Source organism: Corvus brachyrhynchos, unplaced genomic scaffold, assembly GCF_000691975.1.
Source record: "Corvus brachyrhynchos isolate BGI_N302 unplaced genomic scaffold, ASM69197v1 scaffold14, whole genome shotgun sequence".
Classification (NCBI taxonomy): Eukaryota; Metazoa; Chordata; class Aves; order Passeriformes; family Corvidae; genus Corvus; species Corvus brachyrhynchos.
Window position 1 is genome coordinate 16,570,015 of NW_008239110.1, and position 25,471 is coordinate 16,595,485.

A 25,471-nucleotide genomic window follows, 5' to 3' on the forward strand; every position below is an offset into this window, starting at 1 on the left:
GCCATGGGACACAATGGTTTTTCTAACCTGCAGTAGCTCAGCCCAGTGCACTGCGTTGTGCCGATCACGCGACTGCTCCCTTTTTTGGAACAATTGCACCATACAAAGGAGTACAATGACAGATGGTATACATCTGGCTAAAGGCAGTAGGTAAATTTCCAGTCCTGAGGGCATCTTTCTTTGCCTGTCTAGAGCATTATTCAGCCCAACACCAACATAAAGACTTAATCCCTAACACTGACTTGGGGCCATAGGTATGCCAAAAAGCAATTAACCCTCAAAAGCCCTCTAATATTAACCACTCTCAGCACTGTACAGAGGTCTCACCTGAAGTTTGCAGTAAATGCTTTTTAACCTCTGTCTCAAAAGGGTAAATGTGATTGATAGTGAGGCTTCATCAGAGCTAAGATGAAATTTTATCCAAATGAGCTACTTTAAGAATGCAGATAGGGAGTTATTTCTGGAGAGTATGGAAGTGACTCAGGCTCTGACCATCTATGTTTAATCATGCGGGGTGCCACAGCAAGTGTTAGAAAATAGAAAATTTTCCTTAGCTTTTAATTCAGCATCCCACAAGATAATTAGGTATCCAAAGTTTCAAACAGGTTTCATGAGAGTGGGAATTCACCACAAGTCTGGGTGCCTCACCTGCCATCTAATAGTGAAATGCAGTTCAGCAACTGCACAGGAAAAGTCACTTCATTTTTAAATTAAAGCAGTATAAATTGAAAATTGGAGAGAAAAAAAACCCAAAACAATAAATTTTCCTGAAAGAATGAGACTTTTTTTACTTGAAAAATGTATAAAATTGTCATTCACAATGAAGCCTTATCAATTTGTGAATATGAGTTTAAGAGTAATATGTTCTCAATCACCCAAAATTACTGAATGTTTGAAATAAGCATAAAGGATTTATAAAAAATGGTACCATTTAATTTTGACGAAAATCTGCACAAAATTCTAGGGCTTAAAGAAAATTATTGAATAGTAACTTTACATTTACGTTCTAGTAAGAATATTACATGAGGCTTCACTTCTAGCTCCCTGGTGGATTAGAAAGGCATAATTTACTCTAAAAGACCTCAGCCCTAATTCCCCAGTGGATTAAAAAGACATATCTTTGCACTGAGTTATAAAAAAAATCCAATATCTGAACTTGAAACAGCATTTACTTCTTTCAGTGTATTTGCTGTTATTTCTGTGTTGAACACAGGATGGCAGCATTAAGTGTCATCTCATCATAACTCAATTGAATTCAAAGAATTCTTTTTTTATTAGACCAAGAAAAACAAATTACAGTGTTTAATTAGCTTTATTTTAAAATCATATGTAAGTCATTCTGTGTCAAGATTCCTTCATATACATAGATACGAATGTAAGGCCTGGGGAATTAATTAATTTTGGACACTAAGATATGTGTCAAATACTGCATAGAAAATGAGGTAGGAACACTGAAATACAAGTCTCCAGCAGATTCTGGATATAGAGCATATTCATTTGGCACATTCTATTTGTTTTGGCTTAAAAGCTTTAAAAATGCCTTTCTAAAAATATGACAACCCTTTTTTTGGTAACAGTCTGGCATACACACACTTGATAAGAAAAACAGACTGCTCAAAACACTGCATTTCTACCAGCGACCACAAGATGACTCTACCTCACCAGAATCTTCACTGACTCCAACCCACAAAGGGGTATTTTCATACCACCCAAACCCGAGATTCTCATACCACCCAAATCTGATACGTTTTCATTATGGTATCAGAATACACTTATTTGGTATTACCTGTTCGTGTGTTTAAACTAGCTTTGGAATAATGCACTGAAAGTGCTTTAAAGTACTATATTGTATAGGCTAAAAAGTCTCAAAAAATTGTAATTATAAAAATTATAAACAATTTCACCATTCACAAAATGCATTTTTAAAGTTTAGATGTCAGTGGGAACAGCTCAACTAAAATCCTTCTGAACTACAGGAAAAATTAACACTATAATTGCCACAGGATTTTTGTACTTCAAAGAATGTGTGAAGAGTGTTACGCTGAAACATGCCTTGACATCACTGATGGGTCTGGCAGAAGTCAATTACCTAAAGGAGAGATACTGAACTGTGGATTATATACACTGGGGTAAGCTGGCAGTAGCCACTTGGACAACAGCTACATAAGAAGCAGTTTATCAGTTTTTCACGTTTGTTTCATCCTTTGGGGTTTCTCGGGTTGGGCAGGTTGTGCATGTTCTAGTTAAAGAATGGGATAAGGAGTTCAGTGGTTTTGGAACTCCTGTAGATGGAAGAAGAATGAAATGCTAGATTTGTTTCTAAACACTTTTAAATATGAAGTAGTGAAATCTAGATATTTAGTTTTTAAGTAAACACAAGGTCTGCCGTGACTTCCACTGGGCAACAACACATCCAAACGTGGGTTCAGTAATACTGAGTCTTGTCACAACATTTGCTCTCTCCACAGATACTGACCTAATGTATATTTATTTCAAATGCCCAGGTTGAAACAACCTGTGGGCTGTCATTTTTCAGAATAGAAATATTCCGAAAAATCTGTGAAAACAAACAAAGAACCAGTACAATCCTCTAAATGCGTCATGCCGGTAACCCATAAACTGTGAAATCCACATTAAATTGCTATCTATTGAAATCCTCAGTTAAGTAAGTAAGTAAGTAAATAAATAAATATCCCCCCGCTATATCCACTTTTTCACTAAAAATTATGCTCCTATTAATAAAGCATTTCAGATGTATGTTTCCTTACATCATTAGGAGTCTTCTCCTGTTTCTCATGCTTTTCTCGGTCATATGCCATCTTTTTCAGAAGTTTCTTCATAGCTTTGTCCTTTTTCTCCTTCTTCTGGTTTTCAGTGTTTTGTTTTCTCACTTGGTTAACAATAAACTTTGGAATCTAGATAAATATAGAGTAAGCATGAATAACTACATAATTTTCTTACCAAAACTTTGTAAATGGCCAGGTTACCAGGTAGAACTCAAAAATAGTATTTCTTCCCAGTAATAACTAAAGATTCAAATAATATAAAACTGTGAAACAATTTTAAAACCACTCCATTTGTAATATAATATTCCATTCAGTAAGCTCTCAGGGGAAGAGAAGTGGAATCATTCAGCATTTTTACTCTTCTCAGCCAAAAAAATTCACTTGACACTGAGTGTGTAAAATGGTGATAATTACTTCTCCTCCCATGCAGCAAAGGTCAAAATTGTTTCAAGCTGCTGATGGACAACAAACCTCCAACTTGTCCAGTTTGTCTAAGCTAGAGCTTTGCTTAAGACCATGACACAATTTCATGTTTTATCAAAACATGTTTAATATACTACTAAGTTTGGCCCAAAAGCGCAGTGAGTTCAAACACTGTGTTTCCTCCTAATATCTCTAAGCCAAAAAGAATTGCCCATAGCAATGTATACTGATAGACCAAACACAAATAACCCCAAGGACTTATTTTTGAGTTCACGTGTAGTACATACAATATTAAAACTCTGACCACCACAGCTTAACATCAGACTCAATATTTTTGTTTTTCTCCCGTAAGAGTTACCTATGAGCAAGAACCCAGCTGGATTGGTCTGATCCTTCTCTAAATCATGAATGTGGCTTCACATGACTTCTCTATTCCGACACCTTGTTGTGAAATTTTTCATCCTCTCCCCCCCTTTAAAAACACACTTACTGTCCAGAGAAGTTTTTGGTACTGAATCATAAAGCGCATGACATTTGCTGTCCCAGCTGCCATAACAAACTCGCTTTGTTCAATAGTCTTTGAGCCAAACCCATGAAACGTGAAAAGGTTTGGGGCCATCACCATCGCAACATTCTTTAACGTCATCTTATTTTTGTCTCGGTGATCAATTACCCTTTGGAGGAATTCAAGCAGTACCTGAAATAAGAGCAGAACGTACAGCTCAACTCTGCATGTGAAAAGTGAAGCATGTGCAGAGTTGAAAATGATCATATGAGTGAAACATGATGTTGTATATTTTTTGGAAAAAGCTCTTAATTCCTAATAAAACCACATAAAAAGCAATCAATAATAGAAGTGTGAATACATCTATTCACAGAATAGTAATGCAAGTTTTTTTTCCTTCAAGTAATGAAGTAAAACAATCTTGTTGGGTTTTTGGTTATATTTTCAAAAGCATTCACGTGACTTTGAGGCCCTGCACAGAAAGATTTTTTTCAAAACCTTTGTTATGCAGGTGTATAAGTAGCATCCCACAGATGCTTGTGAGGACATTACTGTTGGCATTTGTTAAATTGAAAGAGAACACAATAGTGCCAGCTGTCATGGTTATGGGAACATGGAGTGGCTAATTCTGTAAGGTAAGCAATTCACAAGTAAAACACTGCATTGCGAATGACAGGTAGCCAGTTAGAAACCGGCAATTTTCAATTAATTCAGTTCCAGGTATTTGCAGCTCAACTAAGGAGCCTTCTTGACTGCCTCCACACAATAAACGAACTCAAAAACAAAGTCTTGTTTGAACAATAAGACCTAGTAGGATTTTTGGCCTGTAATAGATGATGTTCTGCATCCTACACAAATCCTGCATTCATTCTTGATTGTAACAGTTTTAACAGTAAGCATATTCTGAAAAAAACATTAATAGCTTTGCTACAAGAGGACAAGCACAAATTGGAAGGATCCATGTAACACGTTACAAATAGCAACAGGAAGTATAAATTTCTAGTTTATTGGGAGTAGAAACAAACAGCACAGAGAAAAGTGAGGAATAAAAATGAAGAGCTAAACCCACTTCATAAAAGGAAACTCATATCCATTGTATTCTAACACTATTTACTTTTTGCACTGGAAATAATGGCTGCTGCTGCAAAAAAAGGGAGCAAAACTTCTAAGATAAAAGGTTTCTCACTGGGAGATTACTATTGCAATCTCCTGGAAAAATTTCAAGTCACATTCTTAAAAGTAATTTGGGAGGAATTAGTGCCCTAAGTTTCTTTTTTTTCTCTTCCAAAGTTATGTGAAATATGGGGGGAAAAAAAAGAATCACTAGTTTCAGCATTAACTTTGAACTGAAAAAAAAAAGAAAGTTAAGAAAACAACAGCATTCATTACAGTGGATTCACAGAAACAGAAAATCACAGAAAATCCTTATTCAGGAAAATAGTATTAACAATTCTAACCTTCAGGATGTCTCTGTTTGCTTCAGGTAGAAGGATAACCAAAAGATTCAAAGCTTGCAGTTGCTGTTTCCTTGTTGGGAGATCTGCCAGTAAAGCACAGGGACCTCAGTATTTTGAAATTGTTATTTGTACTCTTCAAAAAGCATGATTTCTAAGTTGAAACCTCTTGCAAAACACTGAATGCATACACATGGCTAATTATCATAGTATGACAAAGGACTGGCAGATCCTGGTTTTCTGATACTCATTTCCAAATGTTCTTTTAGGATTCAGTTGGTGTGTGACTCAGCAGTCTCCTGGCAATGTCTGCTAGATGCCTTGTGATTTCTTCTTTATTTTGCAATGCTACAAGAAGGAATAGCTAACGGTTCTTCCCTTCCTGAGCCTGTGCCCCAACATAAGAAAGGGTATATTCAACACTACTTTCACAGTTTCTCTGGTTGCCTTCACAGTTGCACGATCTCCCAAGTCACCCACACAGAATGAATACCACATGTCACTGAGTAAGGCAGGTCTCCAGCGACATAACCAACAGCAGCTGCAACGGCAAGCCAACAGGGATAAAACCAGGAGCAGAGAAGCTTAACAGGCATCTACAGCAGAGAGTGCTGTACCAAACGAGGCAAGCTATAATTAAAGTAACGTTGGTTCTGCCTTTTACCAATTGCTCAGAGGTGCATCATTCATCCAAGCCGCACCATGAGCGCATCCCTACACTCCTTCACGTCCTAGAAGAGCTCCTACATTCTGGGAGTGCAGAAAGCCCCAACTCTCTCACATTTGTCACTTCTGATAAACTTCCTCCTGGCATGCTTTAGAGGACATGCTCTGGCAAGTCTTCTCAGAAGGTTCCTAATGAAACAGGCCATACATAAAACAAGCAAGGAAGGAGGTACCTGCACAACATAGTTTTATCACACTATTTCAGAATTCAATAGGGCTGTTCTCATGCTGGGAATCCTGCTGAGATTCCAACTGAATTGCTATTTCAAATACATTTCATCCAAATCAACTCAGGAGACATCACCAAATAAAAATAAAACTTAACTGATGAAATAAAAAAAAAACCACCTTGATGACTACTTTCTACCATACTAAAAATTAAAGATGTGAACAAATGTGTGGCAAATTGCATAGCCATTTAAAACATCAAGTAGTGAGAGCAGTGTATCTACCTGCTTTAGAAAGACAGACATTAAAAGTAAGCCTTAAATTCAAAACACCGTATGTCACAACGTTCAAAAAGCTATGAGAATCAATCTTTTCCTAGGAAAGTAAGCAAAACTACAATTTCAAAACAATTAAAATCATTACTTAAATCAGGAGTTTCTGTCTGTTCACCTAAGTAACAACTGAATTTTAGTTGCTTACATTACTTAAATTAACAAATTAAATTGTTCAAATTATGTTGTTTAAATATTTAATTCTAACCCCACTACTTAGTCACAGTATAATAAAAAACATTGATTACTGTCACAGAGATGGTCCTTTTTCTCTACCACCTAATCTTACTACACGCAACCAACAAAACAGATAATTAAACAATGGGAGGCTATGAAGTGCTATGTCTGTTTGGAAGCAAATCCATTGGTTCAATATAGAAAGTGGTTTTGATCCTGCCACCTGAGTATTTCTGGGTCAGTAAAACCACGTAAGCCTTCAGACAGCTCAGGAGCACAAGCAGAAACCCTCCTGGCTCCGATCACTATCCAGTAAATGGAACAACCCTGTGGAGCTGTTTGCTGCCAGCACCATCTGAAAGTGTTCTGGCCAGTTTTAACTTGACACTCAGTATTGCAAAATCAACAACACTGTGCAGCAGGCCAAAGCACCAGCCCCCTACTCCAGCCAACCAGCCAACCTAATGGCATTGAAAGGCAGCTCACAGCTGGGAGACTTGACATAGCCTGCCCTTTTAAAGAATATTTGTCAGTCTGCCTGTCCATGGGAACTCTCTGATCCCGAGTTTAGCTCTGTTGGTTGGAGCATGGTGCTAACAACGCCAAGGTTGGTGGTTTGATCCCCATATGGACCATTCAAAAAGTTGACTTGATGATCCTTGTGGGTTCCTTCCAAACCAGAATATTCTGAGATTCTGAGAAAGCCCCTCTTAGAAAGGAGCCATTGCTCTGCCTGCAGACAAGGGGAATAGAACTTGCAGTCCTGTGTTGACTGGGGAGTTAAGGTATGTGGGATCTCACTCCAGATTAATTACCACGAAGCTCTTCCAATTACAGCTGGTAAGTTTGCTGTCTTGGTGACCAGTTGGCAAGGAGGACATTTTCACAAGAACTTGCTGATCTCAAGGGACCACGGATGATCAGCAGTTCTGACTATTCTGCTCTAACTTCTCTTATAAACACATAGAAGACCCTAAACAGTATAAATTGTCATTTGTTGTATTTCCTGAAGAACTGCTTATCTTTGTTGTGGTTTTCTTTTGAAGCAAACACTATTTATAAACTGAATACTGTCATATATATTTTCCATATAACCCTTGTATACCTCCTAACTACTATCAGAAACATTAGGAAGTGAAAATGTATAGTGAATAGTATGTGTGAGCTATTAAAATAGTTGTTACATGAAAGATGCTATTTGTACATTAGCAAAATTACGCCCATCTCTTCTCAGAAGAACTCATACTGTTGTTACTCAATTTGTTTCTCAGCTAAGAGGCACTTCTCTGCACAGGTATAAATTCTTTCAGCAGAGACAGAAAGGACACTACTCACTCTGCACATCTTGGAAAGCTTTGAGATATTCTACAGTGAGGAGTGGCTGAGGCAGTTCGCGGATGAAGAGTTTTAAAAGACTTGCTGCATCATGTTGCTTTACATTTTCCCAGTTGAAAGTCCCTTCATAAAATTTTGCTTCCAGTTCTTGGCAAAGGCCCTGAAAGGCAATGGATACAGAGAGCACCGGTAATACTTGGCTGCTGGAAGTCACACATTATACACACAGCAATACTTTCCACACTTTGAAAGGGGGGGAAGGATATCTGAAATATCACTTAACTCCAGCTGCTGCTCATCTTTTGCTACAAAAAAGATAAATTTAGGATCACAAGTACTTCAAGCAAGCATACAATAATAGGCAGCAGTCAAACCATATGGGAAGAAATCCCATAGGCCTGAGTCAGGGCCATATGGAATATACAATAAGAAACAGATATCATACTCAAGCACATAAGGGTCACGACTTTCCCTTTGCTCAAATATTAAGACTTGCCTGATATACAGAGCAATTCTGAAACTGTCACCCAAGGGTGTTGCTGTAATGCATACATGGCCATTTTCATAAACAAATAAGGCAATTATGTGTGTTGACACACAGCTTCTTATCAAAATATACACTAAGGTGAGGCTGGTTCTCTTTTTAAAACACAGGGAATGATTTGTGTAACTGAATAGCTGAATGTCTTGCCATCTACAGGGAATTCCATGTTGCTGGGCACATGCAGCTTTGCCTAGCATTGGGTGTCAAACATGCCCTGTGTGGAAGTGGACTGTCCAGCAAATCATGAGGTTATGCAGCAGAGTAAAGAGCTCTGAAAGTCTCAGTGGAAGGTCATAACTCTGGGGTTGGGAAAGGGCAGGATGCTGTTGGCAGCAGACATTACCATATCCCTGCCCTGCTCCCATGGCAGTGCTACTACTGAGCTTTCACAGATGCACAAATGAGAATGCACTGCAAAGACCAAATCCTTCTTAGTCTACTGCTAAGCATCAGTCCTGATCTCACACCCACTTCATTTATTTCCTAGTCTGGCAGAGTGAGAAGAAACCTCAGTATAGGGCCAGGGGCCCTGAGGCACCTCTCACAGGTCCCTCCCTTCTTCTAGCTCAGTTATTCTGGACAGAAAAGGAGGACAGAGACACTGGCTTGTTTTGTAAAGTATGTGCTGTGGAAAAATATGGCTGTAGTTATTTATCTGGACAAGAAGGGCACGTTAAAGAGAGGATATTAGATACATTTGTAAGTTACCCTTCTCATTAAATTTAACTTTGTCTAAATGGAAAATGGATCTATTTCCAAAGAAAATGCGGACACTTAGTTTGATATAAAAGTTGGGTGTTCACAACTGTGCTCCAGAGAGATATTCTGTCTCCACTGACTGTACTGGAGGTTCAAAGGTGCAATGGTCATAACTCAGATGTCTAAAGTCAAGTGGGTATGATTTCCTGATCATCAAAAATAGCAAGCTTTAGAAACAAAGATGAAAATTCTCCCTCTGAGGCTCATCAGCTTCTCCATCCACATTCAGACCAAATCACTGCAGCAAATGCAGTATTAAACATATAGATACAATTTTTTTATATGAGAGGCAAAGGCAGAAATTTCAACTATGTGTCCTACTGCTCCAATGCTTACATTTTAAAGTAAATGTATGTGACTACGGGGTATATCCAATGCACTTTTAATAATAACTCTAAAATCAATAGAATATGATAGCAAAGTATTTTTCTGTGTCTTTCTATAAAACTGTATAATGAGGAAAATACTGGTTTTTCCCTGTTTAAGAAAATTAAGCAAAAACTCCAGTCATTTAGTATGATAAATTTCTTGCTTCTTAAAATTTTTTCTATTTAAATAAGTAAAAGGACATATTTGCAAACAAAACTGTTGCTTAATTTAAAGAAGTAGTTCCTGCAAATAGACAGGTTAAAAATAAATGAAAGCCGAATAGTGAATGATCCACTGCCTGGGAAATCTTATTAAGCTAATAAAATCAAAGAACAAACAAATAAACAAAATCACTAAGAAATCACTCCAGTTTGCAAAGTGCGAAGTGGAAATTAAAGAACGGAGGAAAACTGAAAAAAAAATTAGTATCTTAGTTACTGGTAAATAAACAAACCCAATTTCCATAATACTCCCTTCTTTAGTTGTTTCTAATGAACCAGCAGCTGGACCAAGTTCTACACAACAGAGGCTGGCAGACGTCTTTGGACAGCTGAATCCACTTAAATGGTCCTTTCTGTTTAGAATTTAAAGCCAGTTCAGACCGTCTTTTTAACACATTGAGTCTTGGCATGAATCATACTGTGCATTTAGCTCCCTGCATTAAGGCAAATACTGGGGAAGAGTCTGCATGTAATTGGCACTCACCCTGCGAAGTGTTGGTGTGCACAGACGTGCCTAACAAGATTGAGCTCAGTGAGCCGAGCAGTTATATTGCTGTTCATAAAAATAAATGTGAGAGGTTCTTCAGAGCATGCTGCCTGCCTTGCCCTGTAACACAGGTTAAGTCTAGCTATTAAAAAAGGCTCACAACGCCAAGAGAAATGCTTCCTCCTGGGGTGGAAAGACTGTGTATGAACTGTTCAGATGATTAAGCTGGTTCAGGGAAAAAGCAAAAGGCTGGAAAGCTCATGCCAAGAATTAATGAGATTTTGGCACAACTGAATTTGAAATGTAGATTTGACTCTCCTTCAAACTTGAACTCCAGTCTTCCCCCCAAAACTACACTGGGTGAAACCATCATTTCTCTGGCTAATACAATTCAGTTTTCTTTGTAAAGAGATTTTGCTTTCTGTTTTTGAAGATTTTCATAATAACAGGATGCTAAAATATATTTGTATGACAAAATAAAATCAGCAACCACAGATATTTTGGGCATGTTAATAACCTGTGCAATGTTTTACCTTTACTCTTGTCGCAACTCCTGGTATTCTAAGAAGTCCTTCTGTTTCCAGAGTTGTCTCTTCTATCTGGGCAATCAGCTGTCAAACACAAACAAAATTGGCACGAACAAAGATTCCAATTAAAAATTACTGGCAGACAGTTCTGATATATTGGAGCCTTTATGCTTGTATCTCTCTCTGTGCATATGCATCTGTGCACACAGATATTTAACAAGCAGAGGCTCAAACACAGTTTGCAAATGGATTACAGTTGTTGTAGAAGAAAGCTTTAATGTGGTTCTTACCCTTTTTTATGAATACTATTAAAGGAGAGTTTGTCTAGTTTATTAAAAAAGAAAACTGTATGCTTTTTACCTCCTTCGAGCCTCTTCTGAAGACCGAAGAATTATTTTCAAAAATTACTGTGGCTTCAAAATTATATCCCAATTACTACCCTTGTTAAAATTTCCAAATCAAAATAATTAAGGTAACATTCTCATAAATATCTAGGACTTTACTAGAGGAGAACTAAGAACTTCCAGGCTTTAAAGAAGTTCCTGATTTGCAAATTCTCACATTCTCCTAACAAACTCAAAAGTTTGCAACCCTTCACATGGATAAATTTGCAGAAATTCCATAAAAATACTTAAAACCCATATAATAATTTTTTTTCTCTAAACAATATGCCTAGAAGTATTCACTGAAGGATGGATTTAAGAGTATTCAAAAGAGATCTGTAAACGTCAAAAGCTGATGACATAATTTTAGCACAAATGGTTCCCACAATGTTTAACTAGGGCAGTGCCTTTGTTACATGCCTTCCTGCACCAGCTCTTGATTAAGAAAAATTATGCAACACAGTTGTGTTTTTTCCAGTTACAGAAATTAATGGGAGTTTACCTACCACTGTATTTATGTAACAGATAAATGCCATAAAAAAGATTGGACAGAAAACCCCACAAAGTCAGAAAACAGCACCTGAAGTGTCACCGTAGTGCATTTTCCATGGTTAAAAAAGAAAAAAAAAAGTGTTAACTGGCTCCATCCGGTCACCCTGTACCTGGCTTACACCAGATCAGCGCCTCCCACTCACTTCTGCTGGGCACAAAGATGCTGTGGGCAGTGTGTGACCTGCCATCAGCACCACTTCTGGGGAAGGCAAGGTCCGGTGGCATGACTGGCAGCCACAACTCCTTCACAAACGCTCACTCACAAGTGACCGCTTGGCACACAGCAAGAGGTGGCCACCAGCCACCACCAACCTTCTGCTGTGGGAAATCCCCTCTTCATCTCTATCAGGGCTGCTCTGCATGGCCTTCTTTGCAGGCCAGAGACCGGAATTACTGCCAGCAGAAACTTCTGATGAAGATACATGAATTGGTATTACCATCAGATTTTCTAGTTGGAAAAGCCCTGACTAAATTATGCCACTATTTTTAATTTAAATTCCGTAATGGAATAAAAACTAGGTGTATTTTTATTTAATTAAGCAGCCTTCCTGTTAACTTGCTTTTGTTTCGTTTCAGTGATAAAAAAGGTACATTTAAAAAAGCAGAATGAACAAAATTGCTCTCTTGCACTTTATATAAATCCCCTATTCCTGTGAAGCACACACTGCAGAGAACAGGCAGAAGAAATGGGAAACTTTTTATTTTTATATTCTCATTTGAAGTAAAACTGTATTCCAAATGATGCCTGCACCTTGCAAAACAAATCACATCTATAAGCTATTAATGTTTATGTAGAACTTTCGATGTTGCTAGGATAGCAGAGTGATCAATCACTGTTTGCAATTTGATTTCTCAGTTTATAGATAGCATCTTTTCCAGGAATGTGTTTTTATGATTCTGAGGAAGTAATTTCTGGCATGAATGACACAGAAGTAGTTTTCAGACCATGATGCAAAACTACTTTGAGATTTCTGTTTCTCAAAAAATAACAAGCACATTCACAAATAGACTGAAATGATGATGACAGAGCACTGAGTTTCTGTCAGTTTTAGGCCAGGTCCATATACAGTAGTTTATTTTCTTCTCAAGAAATGAGACATACTATGCGTTGGCAGTAAATCCAGGGTCTCCATCATCTTTCCAATTATCTCCCCCATTACCATGACATGATATGGGCCAAAGCATACCCCTGTGTGCTAAAGCAACAAGTCTTCTGGAAAACCACCTGACTAGTGAGTTTATTTCTTTAATTCAAAATATGTCTGATAGGATGCAAAGTATCACATTTACTGAATTAGCAAGTAAAGTTGCAAGTAAAAGTTACAATAACTTGGGTGGATTAGTGTACTATACTGAAAACTGCAACAGGAAGCAAATAAATCCAGGACAAAATGTTATGTACTTGTCATTTGCACATATGTAAAAACTTGACTTCTTCATGCCTATGTACCTTTTGAAAAATCAGTGGGATCTTGGTTCCTGGGACCTTCTTCTGATCCTGTTCCAGTAGAAGTGACAATGGGACACCAAACAAGCCAGAGTCTGAAGAATAAAGCAAAAGAAACTGAGATCCACATCTTTTCCAGTACATGTGATACTGGAATAAACCCACATTTCTAAAGCAGTAAGTCTATTTGATGCGTTCAGAGCTATTGACCTTTTGTTTAAAGTGTTTTAATGTCTTTGTCAATCAAGCTGTTACACAAAACACTCTGGCTAAAAGGATTTATCATCTCTTTCTCAGGAGTCTTCTGTTTTGACTTCAAATTGCCATCCACATATTCTGCAGCACAGTAAAACAAACTGCATAAATGTACCATCTGTGTAGTTCTGGTTTGCAGAATGGGTGTAATGATGACCCTGCTATGCAGATCTTCATCACTCAATGCAAGTTATTATAGTGAAGATGGAAATGGTATGGGTAAAATATGCAGAATTTGGTCACTAAAATGAGACAAATACAATTATCACCCAGAGTTACTCTGAACAGTGCTCTCTTTGAAGGTTTGGAAAAACAGCTTTTAAATGCCTGTGCTGTTGAATTATGTAACAATGGCAGAATACAAGATAACCAACTCAAACCAAAAGGTTCGTTTTTAAAAAAAGCAAAAGTACAGTTAATTCTTGGTTAGAAAATAACTTTTACAATAGGGCTAAGGCAATTAATTTTTTTTTAAAGGAATTCTGTTGCAGTTAATTTAGCCCTAATGAAAAACCAACCTTAGTCTTCTTGTAAATGGGACTTTCATGTGTTATGGTCCAGCTGAATAGAAGTGAATGGCCATTTAAAGAAAGCTATGCTAGTGATGACTAACCCAAAGTTTGCTGACACAGAACTTCTCTGTCAGGAGTACTGATAATTGCTGTATGTGCAATTTTTCTGGAACAGCATATAACAATACATGTAGTTAAAAACTGCTGCTTGGTATGATGCCATGCCAATACTGAACACAGAACAGATGAAATTACTAAAAAAACAACTGTCAGCCCTTGAGGAAATATTATATACATCAAAGAAAGATCAATTTCAGTACCAAACCAGAAGCTCTTGTATCTCTGTCAGCATAAAAAGTCTACCTATAAAATACAAGGGACTCATACATACAGGCAATATCCATACCCCATAGCTTTATTACCTTGAAGTTCTTGTCAATAATAAAAGTTTCCATCGAAATGTAGTTGGAAAAAAACAAACTCCAGGAGGTCAATAAAAAGGCAGGGCTGGGCACAGCACAGCATTCTCCAGAAGAATGATGTTTTCATCATCTTCACATACTCAAGCACAAAGGGCAAAGTGAATAGACCCACCACTGTATGAATCAATTGGCCAAACAACACTTCAGAGGTGAAGAGGTAAAGGTCAGACAGAGCAACAAGGCACCGAAGGCAGTACATTGCGAAAGCAGATTAGCTTGGCAGAAAAGGTGATGTCATTGTCCATTTCCTACACATTGCCATGAGTCTAGACTATCTTTTTTACCTTTTAAAAAAGTTTTTAATCAATTCACGTTTTATGAATGACTGCTATTCAGATAATAATGCTGAGAGTGCAAGTCAATTAACAATTAATTTTGTAAGAAGAAGCAGTTAAAACTAAGACCCAAAATACAAGAGAAGAAAATGCTTTGTCTCTGTTTATTAGTGACAGCACAAATACTTCTGCAAGAAGAAAATGCATTCAAGCAATCAAGGTCTTGTTGATGTTTTTGTGTATGCCTTTTGCATTAAAAAAACTGTTCACTCTTACTGTAAAGTGAAGAGCATATTTTGAAGAATCTAATGTACCTTGCTGTGTATCTCTCTATGCCCTCTGTTGCTTTCAATTATTTAAAGTGAGCTACTGCACTGTCACATTCACTGAACCTTGACAACAGAGTTTGGCCAAAGCGGGCTTGTGATTAACTGGTAACACATTTCAAGCTCTTGTAAAGCATTTAGCAGAAGCCAAAAATACAAAAACCAAACAAAGCACTGAAAACCTCCAGCATTATGAAATTGGTTTCCATGTTTTCTATGCTCCCAAGAAAAGCACTGTGATTACACATATGCACCAATGGCTTGCAGAGGAAAGTGACGTGTTGCAGCTGCCTCTGCCTCCTCTGCAACAGCTTACATCTTCTACTTTATATGATGCCATTCAGCATAACAACTGCATTATAGCCTAAGTAAATACTGGATGGGCAAGGCCTATATGACACAGGAAAGTTTGTGCCAGACAGAATAGAAAACAGGTGACAAAGGCTCCCAGCATCTCCCACCTACAGCAACAAAAGCACAAAAGTCAGGTAGACTCACCTGAATGACATAATTATTTCGGCTGAAATAGACCTTTGAGATCATCAAGTCCAATTGTGAAAGTAGACCACACCTACCTTCAGGAATACCCACAAAGAGCACATGCACATGCTCTTTGGGAATAAATCAGCACAGACAAACTTCTGTGGAGCAATTCTTGCTGCACAGCATGCTACTAAGATAGTTACCCTCCACTCTTTAGTTTATCTGCTCAGTGACTGTCTTGAGTTTTAACTACAGAAAAAGAGCTGGAGACATAATGTCACTGAACTTGTTTAAAGCATGCCTTGAGTAAGATGTAAAAATTAAATGTTGCTCAGGGCCTATGTTACTGTTTATATATTAAATATAAATTTTCTGCTGAAAAATCATAAAGAACCGGCTACATTTGTTTTGTTGGATTAAACAGATGCAATTGGTTCAGAATACAAAACACCAACTTACCTTTGGTTTTGATTTTTACAGCTTTCTGCTGCTTGAATTCTGTCCCGAGTATGTCATAGAGAGCAGTTAATTCAATCAGTGCTAAAGAATAGACTTTCTTCATGTCCTGAGGGGCTAGGTCACCAATCTTTGTGGTACCTGTTTTGTCCTTCGGCAGTCTGAAATTCTAAAAGCAGAGATTTGCAGCAGGGTGAATAATCCAAGTCATGACAAGTTACTTATCTCAAAGGCTAGGCTTCCTTCAGGGTACAACCTTTCAACATGAAGCCTGCTGTTACTGACTAAATCATGGGAGAATCCCCCAAACAGGTTAAAAAGCAGATGATCTTAAAATGACAGCAAGATTTAGGTTCTCAGTGACTTCTGGAGGTCATCTAATTCAATTGCTGCTCAAAGCAAGGCTAAATTCAAAGTTTGATTGGGTTGTTTGTTGTTGCTGTTCAAATGAATTTTGAAAATTCCCAATAACCCCTGTGGGAACCTGCTTCAGTGTGGAATGCTCTCATGGAGACTTTCTTTACTTTGCAGAACAAAATTTCCCCATTAGTCACTTGTGTCCATTAACTCTTGTCCTTTTACTTGGCATCTCCAAGAAGAGTCTGGATTTGTCCTGCTTGCAATCATCTACTCGTCCTTCCACCTTCTGCATCCTTTTCCAGTTTACAGTGGTGGAAATGGCTATCCAAGAACAATCCTAAGCATGTACAATTGGGACAGAAATCCCTTTGTACTTGTGCACACAAAATAAAATATTTGGCTGCCATATAAATAATAATAAAGGGGTTCTCTTCTTAGGGAAGGGGGATACTTAATCATGGCTCCTTTCTACTGCACTAGATACTCAGAGGCTGCAGAGATCAATATAAGGAATTTAGTTGAAAGGGTGAGGGAGAGGGACTTCCCAACTCATTGAGCTTTCTAACTCCATCTCTCACCAGCAGGCTTTTAAGCATGCATGACTCAAAGCAGGAAGGTTGACAAGACTTTCTTCCACTTGGAAAGACATATTATACTCATGAATTATTTTCTTACCCTGTACAAACCCAGCAATAGCAGAGATGAATTGCTGGTTATGGTACATGACTACAAGGGCACATACCAAAACATAAACATAATTTACAAATGGTAGATACGTAGCCAGTTCCCCACCTTGAGCTTTCATTGACTTGCACAAACATGTCTGTTTAAAAATAGCTGCTGATGATGAAGGTGCAACCAATAAATTGTAGATTTAAATAGGTAACTCCCTTCCTTTTCCTATCATTTTGCAGCTCCTTTTGTAACTGAATAAGAAATCTCATAGCCATGTCTTTGAGCAATCCTTCACAAGACTAGCCAGAAGTAGAGCTAATGTATGTATTATGCATATATATATATGCATATATACAGAAGTTAGAGCATAGCTTTTATCTCCTTGTTATACGCTGCATTAGAGAAACATGACTCAAACACTTCAGAATCCATCTCTAAATATCCATTAGTGTCTGGTTTATAATGTTTAAACTAGGATACATGGGGTAATTACTGCTTGAAGAACTGCACATGTCCTTATCTAAATTAAGTGTTTGAAGAACTGGGAAACATTACTTCAGAAACTGTGTTTACTCAGACATGTTTGCATACAGTGTTAGGAAAAAAAAAAAGACAATTTTCACACCAGTCATTAGTTTACACATAGTAGTATTTATACGTAGCTGCATGTTCATGAACTGTTAGGCAGAGAGAGATCCTCAAAGAGATTTCTGAGGATTGACATCAAAATCCCTTGGACTATTTTCTTTTGTATTTACATGGATTCATTCAGAAAGAGCCTTTTTTATTAAGTGCTGGAAAGAAAAACTGAGGTCAAATTAGTCCTTAATTTCCTGCCATTTGACTCCAGACCTCTAACTTCTACAGACAATTCTTTCTTCATTCTCATCCTTCACCTACCTGCACTGGACAGCTGCAAAAGGTTTCTACAGGCATCCACCAACCTTTTTTGTATTACAATAGAGCTTTTTATTAGAGGTAAAGCATCTCACCTCAGATAACAAAAAGGGGCTGTAAACAAATGAAGCAAGGACACAGCTTATGTACAACTACCACTAAGCCACTATTCCAGCTTAATATTGGCAGTTCATCATTGCTTACATATAGAGTGCATTTTGCCAGACAGACAAGTACATAAATAGGCATAAAAGTAGCTATTTTCATGTTATTGAGCATACTATTTCCAAAAATAGTTACCTTAAGAAGCTCTATCTCTACAAAGCTGAATTTGGCAATGTTCTTCTAACTCTAATTCACTCAGCATCTGATAAATGTCACCCAAACAGTACCTCTAGATAAAAAAAAAAAGATAAATAAATAAGAAACACCTACCGGGAGAAGAGTGTCACCCCCTCCACCTCTGTACATTTTGCCTACTGAGCTGTCTTTAAGATTAGCTGCCTGTTCTGCAAATGATATCTCCAAATTGATGTCAGTGTCTGAAGGTGGCATGTCTTCAAGCAGGTTCTTCTGCTCATCTGTTCCAAGACTGAACTTCGGACCTGAAAACACCATAAAAAAAAGCTAAAAATCAACAGCAGCACAATCAAGCACCACTCAGTGCATGAGAGTAAGTTTTAAACCAAGTAGAAGTTGATTCCGTACAAGCAATGGACTTTCTGGTTTCAAAGTCATTGTTCCTGTGTTTTTTATGTCAGTTGAAAATTCAGCTATTGGCAACAGTTCAGCTTTTGTAGGTCTTCTTCAATAATTTTGTCAAGACATGGGGTTTTCTCTCCTATTTATCTATTATGAAAAGATAGAGCAATCCACCTCAAACAAACAGCAGACTCCCAGAATCCTGCAGAGCCAAAGAGCTTTGGCATCAGAAGTTTCTTGCCATCAAACACTTTCCAGCTTCAAAGACATTTGAAGACAAAGTAACATTCTGCAAACAAATCAGCAAACTTTTCTGCTGTTAAGATTTCAAAAGCAATAGAGAATGTGTCCTCTATGAAAGAACTAACATCTGGGAATAACAGGGAGTACACATATCATATCTTTGTTCCATCATTCCTGTTCTCACCTCAGTCTGAGAAGTCTAGATTCCTCAAAACTGTTTGGGCATGTTTCCATGATACAGGGAAGGACTAAGTACACAACAATGGCCTAACTTCTCTTTCTTTGTTCCTTAAAGAAATCAAACACTAGACAAATTTAGAACACTTTTTGTTAAAGGACTAAAGAAGCAAAAAAGGGAGAAGCAGTTCTGCCTTTAGTAAGTTTCCCAGTTTCACAGTAGATCAACCACTGCTTTTAGTCTGAAGTTAAAATATATTGTGAAAGAAGCTATAGGAAAATTATATTGTAAAAAACACTACTTAATACAAAGCATCAAAGTCAAAGAAAGTTTTCAGTCTCTCCACCATCCCTCTCATAATGTGTATCCAAAAGGATACATCAAGGACTAGGTTCCTTTTAGAAGACATCACAGAATCACAGAAGGTTTTCAGGTACTGCAAAAGAGTAAAGTCACAGAACAAATTAGTTTAGAAAAGACCTTTGAGTCCAACCTATGACCAAAAACCACCATGTCAACTATACCATGGCACTAAGTGCCATGTCCAGTCTTTCCTTAAACACCTCCAGGGACTTCACAACCTCCCTGTGCAGTCCACTCCAATATCTAATCAGCCTTTCTGTGAAGAACTTCTCCTTAATGTCCAACCTAAATCTCTCCCGGTGCAGCTTGAGGCTGTGTCCCCTTGTCCTGTTGCTGGTAGCCTGGGAGAAAAGACTAACCCCCACCTGGCTACACCCTCCTTTCAGGCAGTTGTAAAGACAGATAAGATTCCTGACCCTCCTTTTCTCCAGGCTAAACAACCCCAGCTCCCTCAGCCACTCCTCATAAGACTTACTCTGTAGACCCTTCACCAGATTTATTACCCTGCTCTGGACATGCTCCAGCCCCTCAATGTCCTTTCTGAATTGAGGGGCTCAGAACTGGACACAGAACTCGATATGTAGCCTCTCCAGTGCTGAGTACAGAAGAAGAATCACTTCCCTAAGTCCTGGAGCCATGATTCTGCCACTGGCTCCAACTCACATGAGACCGCAGCCTGTTCAAAACTAATATACCACAAGTGCAGGAAAAGTGGATGCAAATGGACATGAGTTGAGAAGGAGAAACACGAGAAGTGAATATGTTTTGGTGTAAGAATGTTGTATAATACAATAAACTAATTTTTTTACAGTGCTGTGGGAAATTTTTGTATTCCTGGAATAACTACCCTATGACAAGACAGAAAAAAGTTCCCAGAAAATAGTTACAGGTACAGCAAAAGCTGATTCTGAAGCAGGGGAAAGCCCGCAGATAGGCTGATTAAGAGGAGGAGTCAGGGAAGTGCTGCTCTACACCAACAGTATCAGGTCTGTAAAAGAACTGAGCTGAAAGCGTGCAATCCAAACAACGTATGAAGCAAGAAGTTTAAAAAAAATTACAGCAACTCAACATTTTTTCTAAATTATATCTGTATCTTATTGAAAGACACAAAACTATTCACTGACATTCTTTAGAGTGAATCCTGAAAATAACCTCAGTCAGCCAGGGCCAAACTCAGGGGACTTGATAGACACGCAAATGGCTGAAGCCACCACAGCCACTTTCTGGTTAGGCACAGTGCTTTACACGGCCACTCCCACGTCAAAGTACTTACCTAAGCTGAGACACTTTCAGAGAGAGGAGGTGGATTTGAGTTAATAATTTGACTCTACTTACAACCAAGCAATGCTGTGAGAAGTAGAACAGAACATTTTCCAATTCTGCCAGTTGAGTGTGTTACTCATCCCTTGTTTTTTCCAGAGTGGCTTCTGCTTACTTTCCACAGATCCCAAAATGCCTAGGGCATATGCTAAAGATTAAGCTGATCTTGAAAGGAGAGCTGCTCCTTTTGGTAAAGAGATATCTGAGTCCTCAGTAAGCAAACATATCCAAGGTCAAATTCATCCCTGACTCTGATCCTTGGCCTCCCTGTGCATACATCCCTATATATCATGTAAACTGTTTAATGCATCCGAACTGAATGAAAACACTTTCCCGTCCCCCAAAACTTTTGTCATGCTAATGTGGCCTATACCTGACCTACATACTCCCTACCAGTCTAGGAGGGATCTGATGTTAACAAACAAAAAAGCAGTAGCTCCTATTTCAGTCCTCTGGTCATACGAAGGTGTCATGTAAAGCATGTCTCGGTAATGCTCTGCACATTTTAAAGATCTGGAAATGCTGCCGTTGTGGGGAGTTTCTTCCTGGTTGTAAAGCCTTGCTCCCATTGTTGTACATTCCTGAACTAGGCAGCAGCTGTAAGAGGAAGTAGCCTTGGTGTTCTGCCAACCTGCCCACCACATGCAATATTTAATGAGAGAAATGTAAGTGTGATACAGAAAAATGTAAATATTGTCTATGAGGATGTGAAAACCATATTTTACATGAGTTCTGTACCCTTCCCTTAGTTCACAGAGCTATTTAAAGATTACTTAAAATGATGGGGTTTTTTCAGGAACAAAACAAGGAAACATTGCAAGTGTCAATCGTGCTATGTCCTAGCCTCGCTAGGGAATCTCGAGTATACACCAATGAAGCTAAGCTGACAGATCTTAATTTACAATTGAAAAGGTAGAATGATTTTTTCTTTGACTGACAAAGCACTTCTCAAAAATGCTAATTCATAGGTGGTTATAAATTGAAAATAAAAGCTTCATAATCATTTCACTGACACTGTTACTTTGGCTATAGGATCCTCATTTATCATGTAAAATAATAAGCAAAACCAAACTCTTTAATTAAAAACCACCAGATTTCAGTTTTTTCCCCTATCAATAAGCAAATATTACTGCTCTTTAGCCTCATATTACACATGGTACACACAATTCCTTCATCCACTCTCTAGATAGTTATGCTTTGGAGCTGTCCTTATACAGAGGTTTTATCTATTATTCTTCCCCTGTAGCTAATCCTATGTTCAGAGAAACAAATGCAGTCACAGTGAACTGAATTTTACTAGTCCCCTATTTAAGCTAGTAGGTATTTAGCCTTTCATCTTTTATTATTTCCATTTTATTTCTTGAGAGGTCTCAACCAATAAAGTTATTTACTCTTTTTCACAGGATTCCAAAGAAAATTACTTCTTTTCTTTTGTATCTATTGAACATATTGCCAGCTTTGCAGGCCTTTAGTGAGTGTCACGGATTGTTAAAACAATAATGCCTTTTGAGAGCTTAATACATGATTCTGAATTTTCTTTTTGTTTCCTGTAGACACACTCCATACCTACATGAAACAAAGGGACTTATTATCTGTGAGTTCACATATATCATTTAGTCAAGAAACAAGGTGGAGTTCACACAGCCCAGGTGTGCTCTAAGGGCCAACCACTAACATCTTCAGCCTGGCAAAAGCACTTGGGAATGCAGCATTCAAATAGCCCATTAGGAACAGACTCATCACCTTTGGAGTATGGCCAAGAAGTTTTTTACCATAACAATTCTAAGATGTCTCAATTTAAGCTTTTTTTAATAATGTCCGAGATTATGCTCATATTTTTTCAGGTAAAACTGGGACAACTTCTGTGTCAAAGAGTGTTTCCATTTTAAAATAGTGTCCTTGGATTTGGACTTCATAAATATTTAGTACCTCTGAAATATCATGCACTGTTTACTTTTTGTCTTAAATTCATTCACTGTTTGTATGACACTAATTAGCTCATCATTCTGGAGGAAAGATCACAGCACAGCACTGAAACAGGTGCGGTGCTTTTAACACCACCAAACTTCCATGGCTTGACTGCAAATTGAACTGATTTTTCCTTCCTGCTCCAATCTTGGGAGCAGAGCCCACTGCAGCATGTTGACTGGAGCAGGAGTGTATCAGGATGTAAGCAGGCTGCATTTGCCATCCACATCACAATCTGTGCTGAGGAGAGCTAGCATATGGGATTTGCCTTTCAGAACTTCCCATTTCTGAAGGGTTCATCAAGGCCACGGGGAAAAAAAAGAACCAGATGTGATAAAAACTCTGTAATAATTGCTTGGTAATTTTCCAGCTCTGAATCCTACAGTGAAGTTTATTGACACAAGCACCAGGCATCTCTTCCTTCCCTTGTGCTGAAGCAGCAGTCTGGCAGTCCTCCCAATTTTTTTACTGTTCTTACTGGAGCGAGGTTTGCTGAGAGGGCAGGAGGGAAACACTTCTGGAAACACACAAATTTGGTGTTATTCAGGGCTGGTTTATATTCATGTCTCCCACTTCAACTGCCATGCACACTCCGTATCGTCCACTGCTGTTTTCCAAGTCTAATTCTAAAGTAACGATTTTTCCAAAATGCTACTGGTCAGTACTCTAGAACTGAAGCAGAACTTTATTTGGTGGCTTAATTACAGCTAACTAACTTACAATAGGTAACTTGATCTGCCTGCTTAATGCAGGTGTAGGGTTCAATGTAACATCTATGTGCTATCCAGTCCTCCAGAAGAAGAAAAAAACCCAATATATAAACAAAGCAGAATAACAGTGCAGCATCTTAAAGCTTAAATGGTTGCCAGTAAATAACCTGATCCCTACAGGGGAGGATATGGTGGTATCACGGACAGAGCGCAACCTTTACTTTGAAGAAATCTACCACGATGCAGGACAGCCACCATTTTATTATTGGGCCTAAAGAAAAGCAGAAAGCTCTGTCAAAGTCTTTCACTGGAATTCATACGCTCAAAACAGAAACTATGGAATCAGCTAAGGACTTCCGTGATGTACTATCCTAGCAGTGAGAGGAAAGGGTCTTCCATGGGTACTGCACCTCTCTTGTGTGATCACACACCACTGAATACAACCTACTTGCACATAATGCTATTTCATTTCCATTTTCCTTGAAAAGGTAAACAACCTTTTTCTTTCATCCCTGTTTTTCTTTTAATTTGAGCTACAGATATATAGCCAGTTCTCGCTCTTTTTTTTTGATGCTTACAGTCCAGCCAGTTCTTTTTTTTTTCTTATAGTCCATTTGGTTTTATTCTTTTGTGTGCACTGATGAGATTGTGCATAGGCCTTCATTTCCTGTAATGTACAGCAGAGATAGACCAGAAGGGATAAATTAAGGATCAGAAATGGCCTGAGCATAAGCTACAAGAGGAGACTTCTCCCAGATAGCTTGATTATAAGATGATCCCTGATAACAAACAGGGTTTCTCAGGTGACTCAAAGGACACTACCCACAGGCACACTTAAAATTCTACACACCAACAATGCAGTCCAGAACAGGTTTCTCATTATAATTTAATTTTTTTGAGAAGTTACTTAAAATATGGACCCATGTAGTAGCTTGTGTAGTTGAACATTGACAAACCAAAAAGAAAAATAAATAAAATAAAGAAGAGAGTAATTTGGCATTACCTTTTGTTCCATCGTGTGTTTCATTTTTGTTTTCACTTGTTCTCACAGTTGAAGGTTCACTTCCTTCACAGACCTATGAAAGAAATAATAAATATGCATGGCTATAAAAACCTAGTGCATGGTTGTAGAAAAACCTAGTGCATGGTTGTCCTTTGACTCTGTGCAGGATTAAAACACACACCTGCAATTCAGGGGTATGTAAAAGCACATCTCTGTGTTTCAGCAGAAAACCCCCTGCCAAAGTCTAAGGGGATCTGAAACCTAGGTAATTAAAAAAGAAGTAATTAAGTCAATTCCTCTTATTCCTGGAAGGCTAAGTGGGTGAAGGACTTTATTTTCCAGAGGGGCAAAGAATATGAAAATGCATTCTGACCTGAAGCTGTAGTTTGCACTGGAAAGGATAGGGAAAGGGAATCTGGAGGAGACATTTTGACTGACTCAGACCAAATTCCTTTCTCTTGAAAAAGCTGACATGGTTGCCTCCCCTAGAGAGCAATCCCATCCCTTTCACAGGGCAGCCTGACATTAATATCTGTGCTTACAGCTCAGATTTCCAACAGCAAAATCAGGATACTTTGAAGAGATGAAAAATGGGAAAGGATTTGAACCACCCTCTCCCTTCTACAATGCTATCCTACCCAGTCTCAAGATGTGTCACATTTTGTGAACTAGATGACACCTACTATAGACAAAAATATTTCAGAACATGTAGAAAATCTATGCCCATATATATGGGTATACATAGACCCACATACATTTTTACCCACATATCATTTTTACTTTTTGGCAACTTAAACTAACAATGAATGTTTAGCACTCTGTATTTCTAATTGTATTTTACTCAAGCAATTTATAACTCCATTCTTAGCAAGAAGACAAATACAAGTTTTAAAGATTTCTCCCATTAACACAATCTGTATATTCACTTCCTTTTTTTTTTTTTAAACAAGTATCTTGAGAGGATGAAGAAGTTGACAGGACTGCCCAGAAAATTATCTCTCTTTCACAAAGTAGCAGAAGCAGACTGGGAAGCTGTCAAGGTATCAAAAGTCGAGCTTCTCTTTGGGA

At 38.1% G+C, this 25,471-nt stretch overlaps 1 protein-coding gene across 2 annotated transcripts in view; it reads right to left on the reverse strand.

Moving 5' to 3' along the window:
• The window catches only part of ARHGAP18 (Rho GTPase activating protein 18), a 39,453-nt gene that overhangs the window by 9,061 nt on the left and 4,921 nt on the right, over positions 1-25,471 (reverse strand). For both annotated transcript variants that reach the window (XM_017739456.1, XM_017739457.1), the window contains 9 exons: positions 24,404-24,476; positions 18,352-18,521; positions 15,988-16,153; positions 13,199-13,290; positions 10,820-10,897; positions 7,907-8,066; positions 5,172-5,254; positions 3,700-3,906; positions 2,769-2,915 (listed from right to left, as the gene is read on the reverse strand). In XM_017739456.1, coding sequence (XP_017594945.1) covers positions 2,769-2,915; positions 3,700-3,906; positions 5,172-5,254; positions 7,907-8,066; positions 10,820-10,897; positions 13,199-13,290; positions 15,988-16,153; positions 18,352-18,521; positions 24,404-24,476 — 1,176 coding nt within the window. The remainder of the gene's footprint in view (positions 1-2,768; positions 2,916-3,699; positions 3,907-5,171; positions 5,255-7,906; positions 8,067-10,819; positions 10,898-13,198; positions 13,291-15,987; positions 16,154-18,351; positions 18,522-24,403; positions 24,477-25,471) is intronic.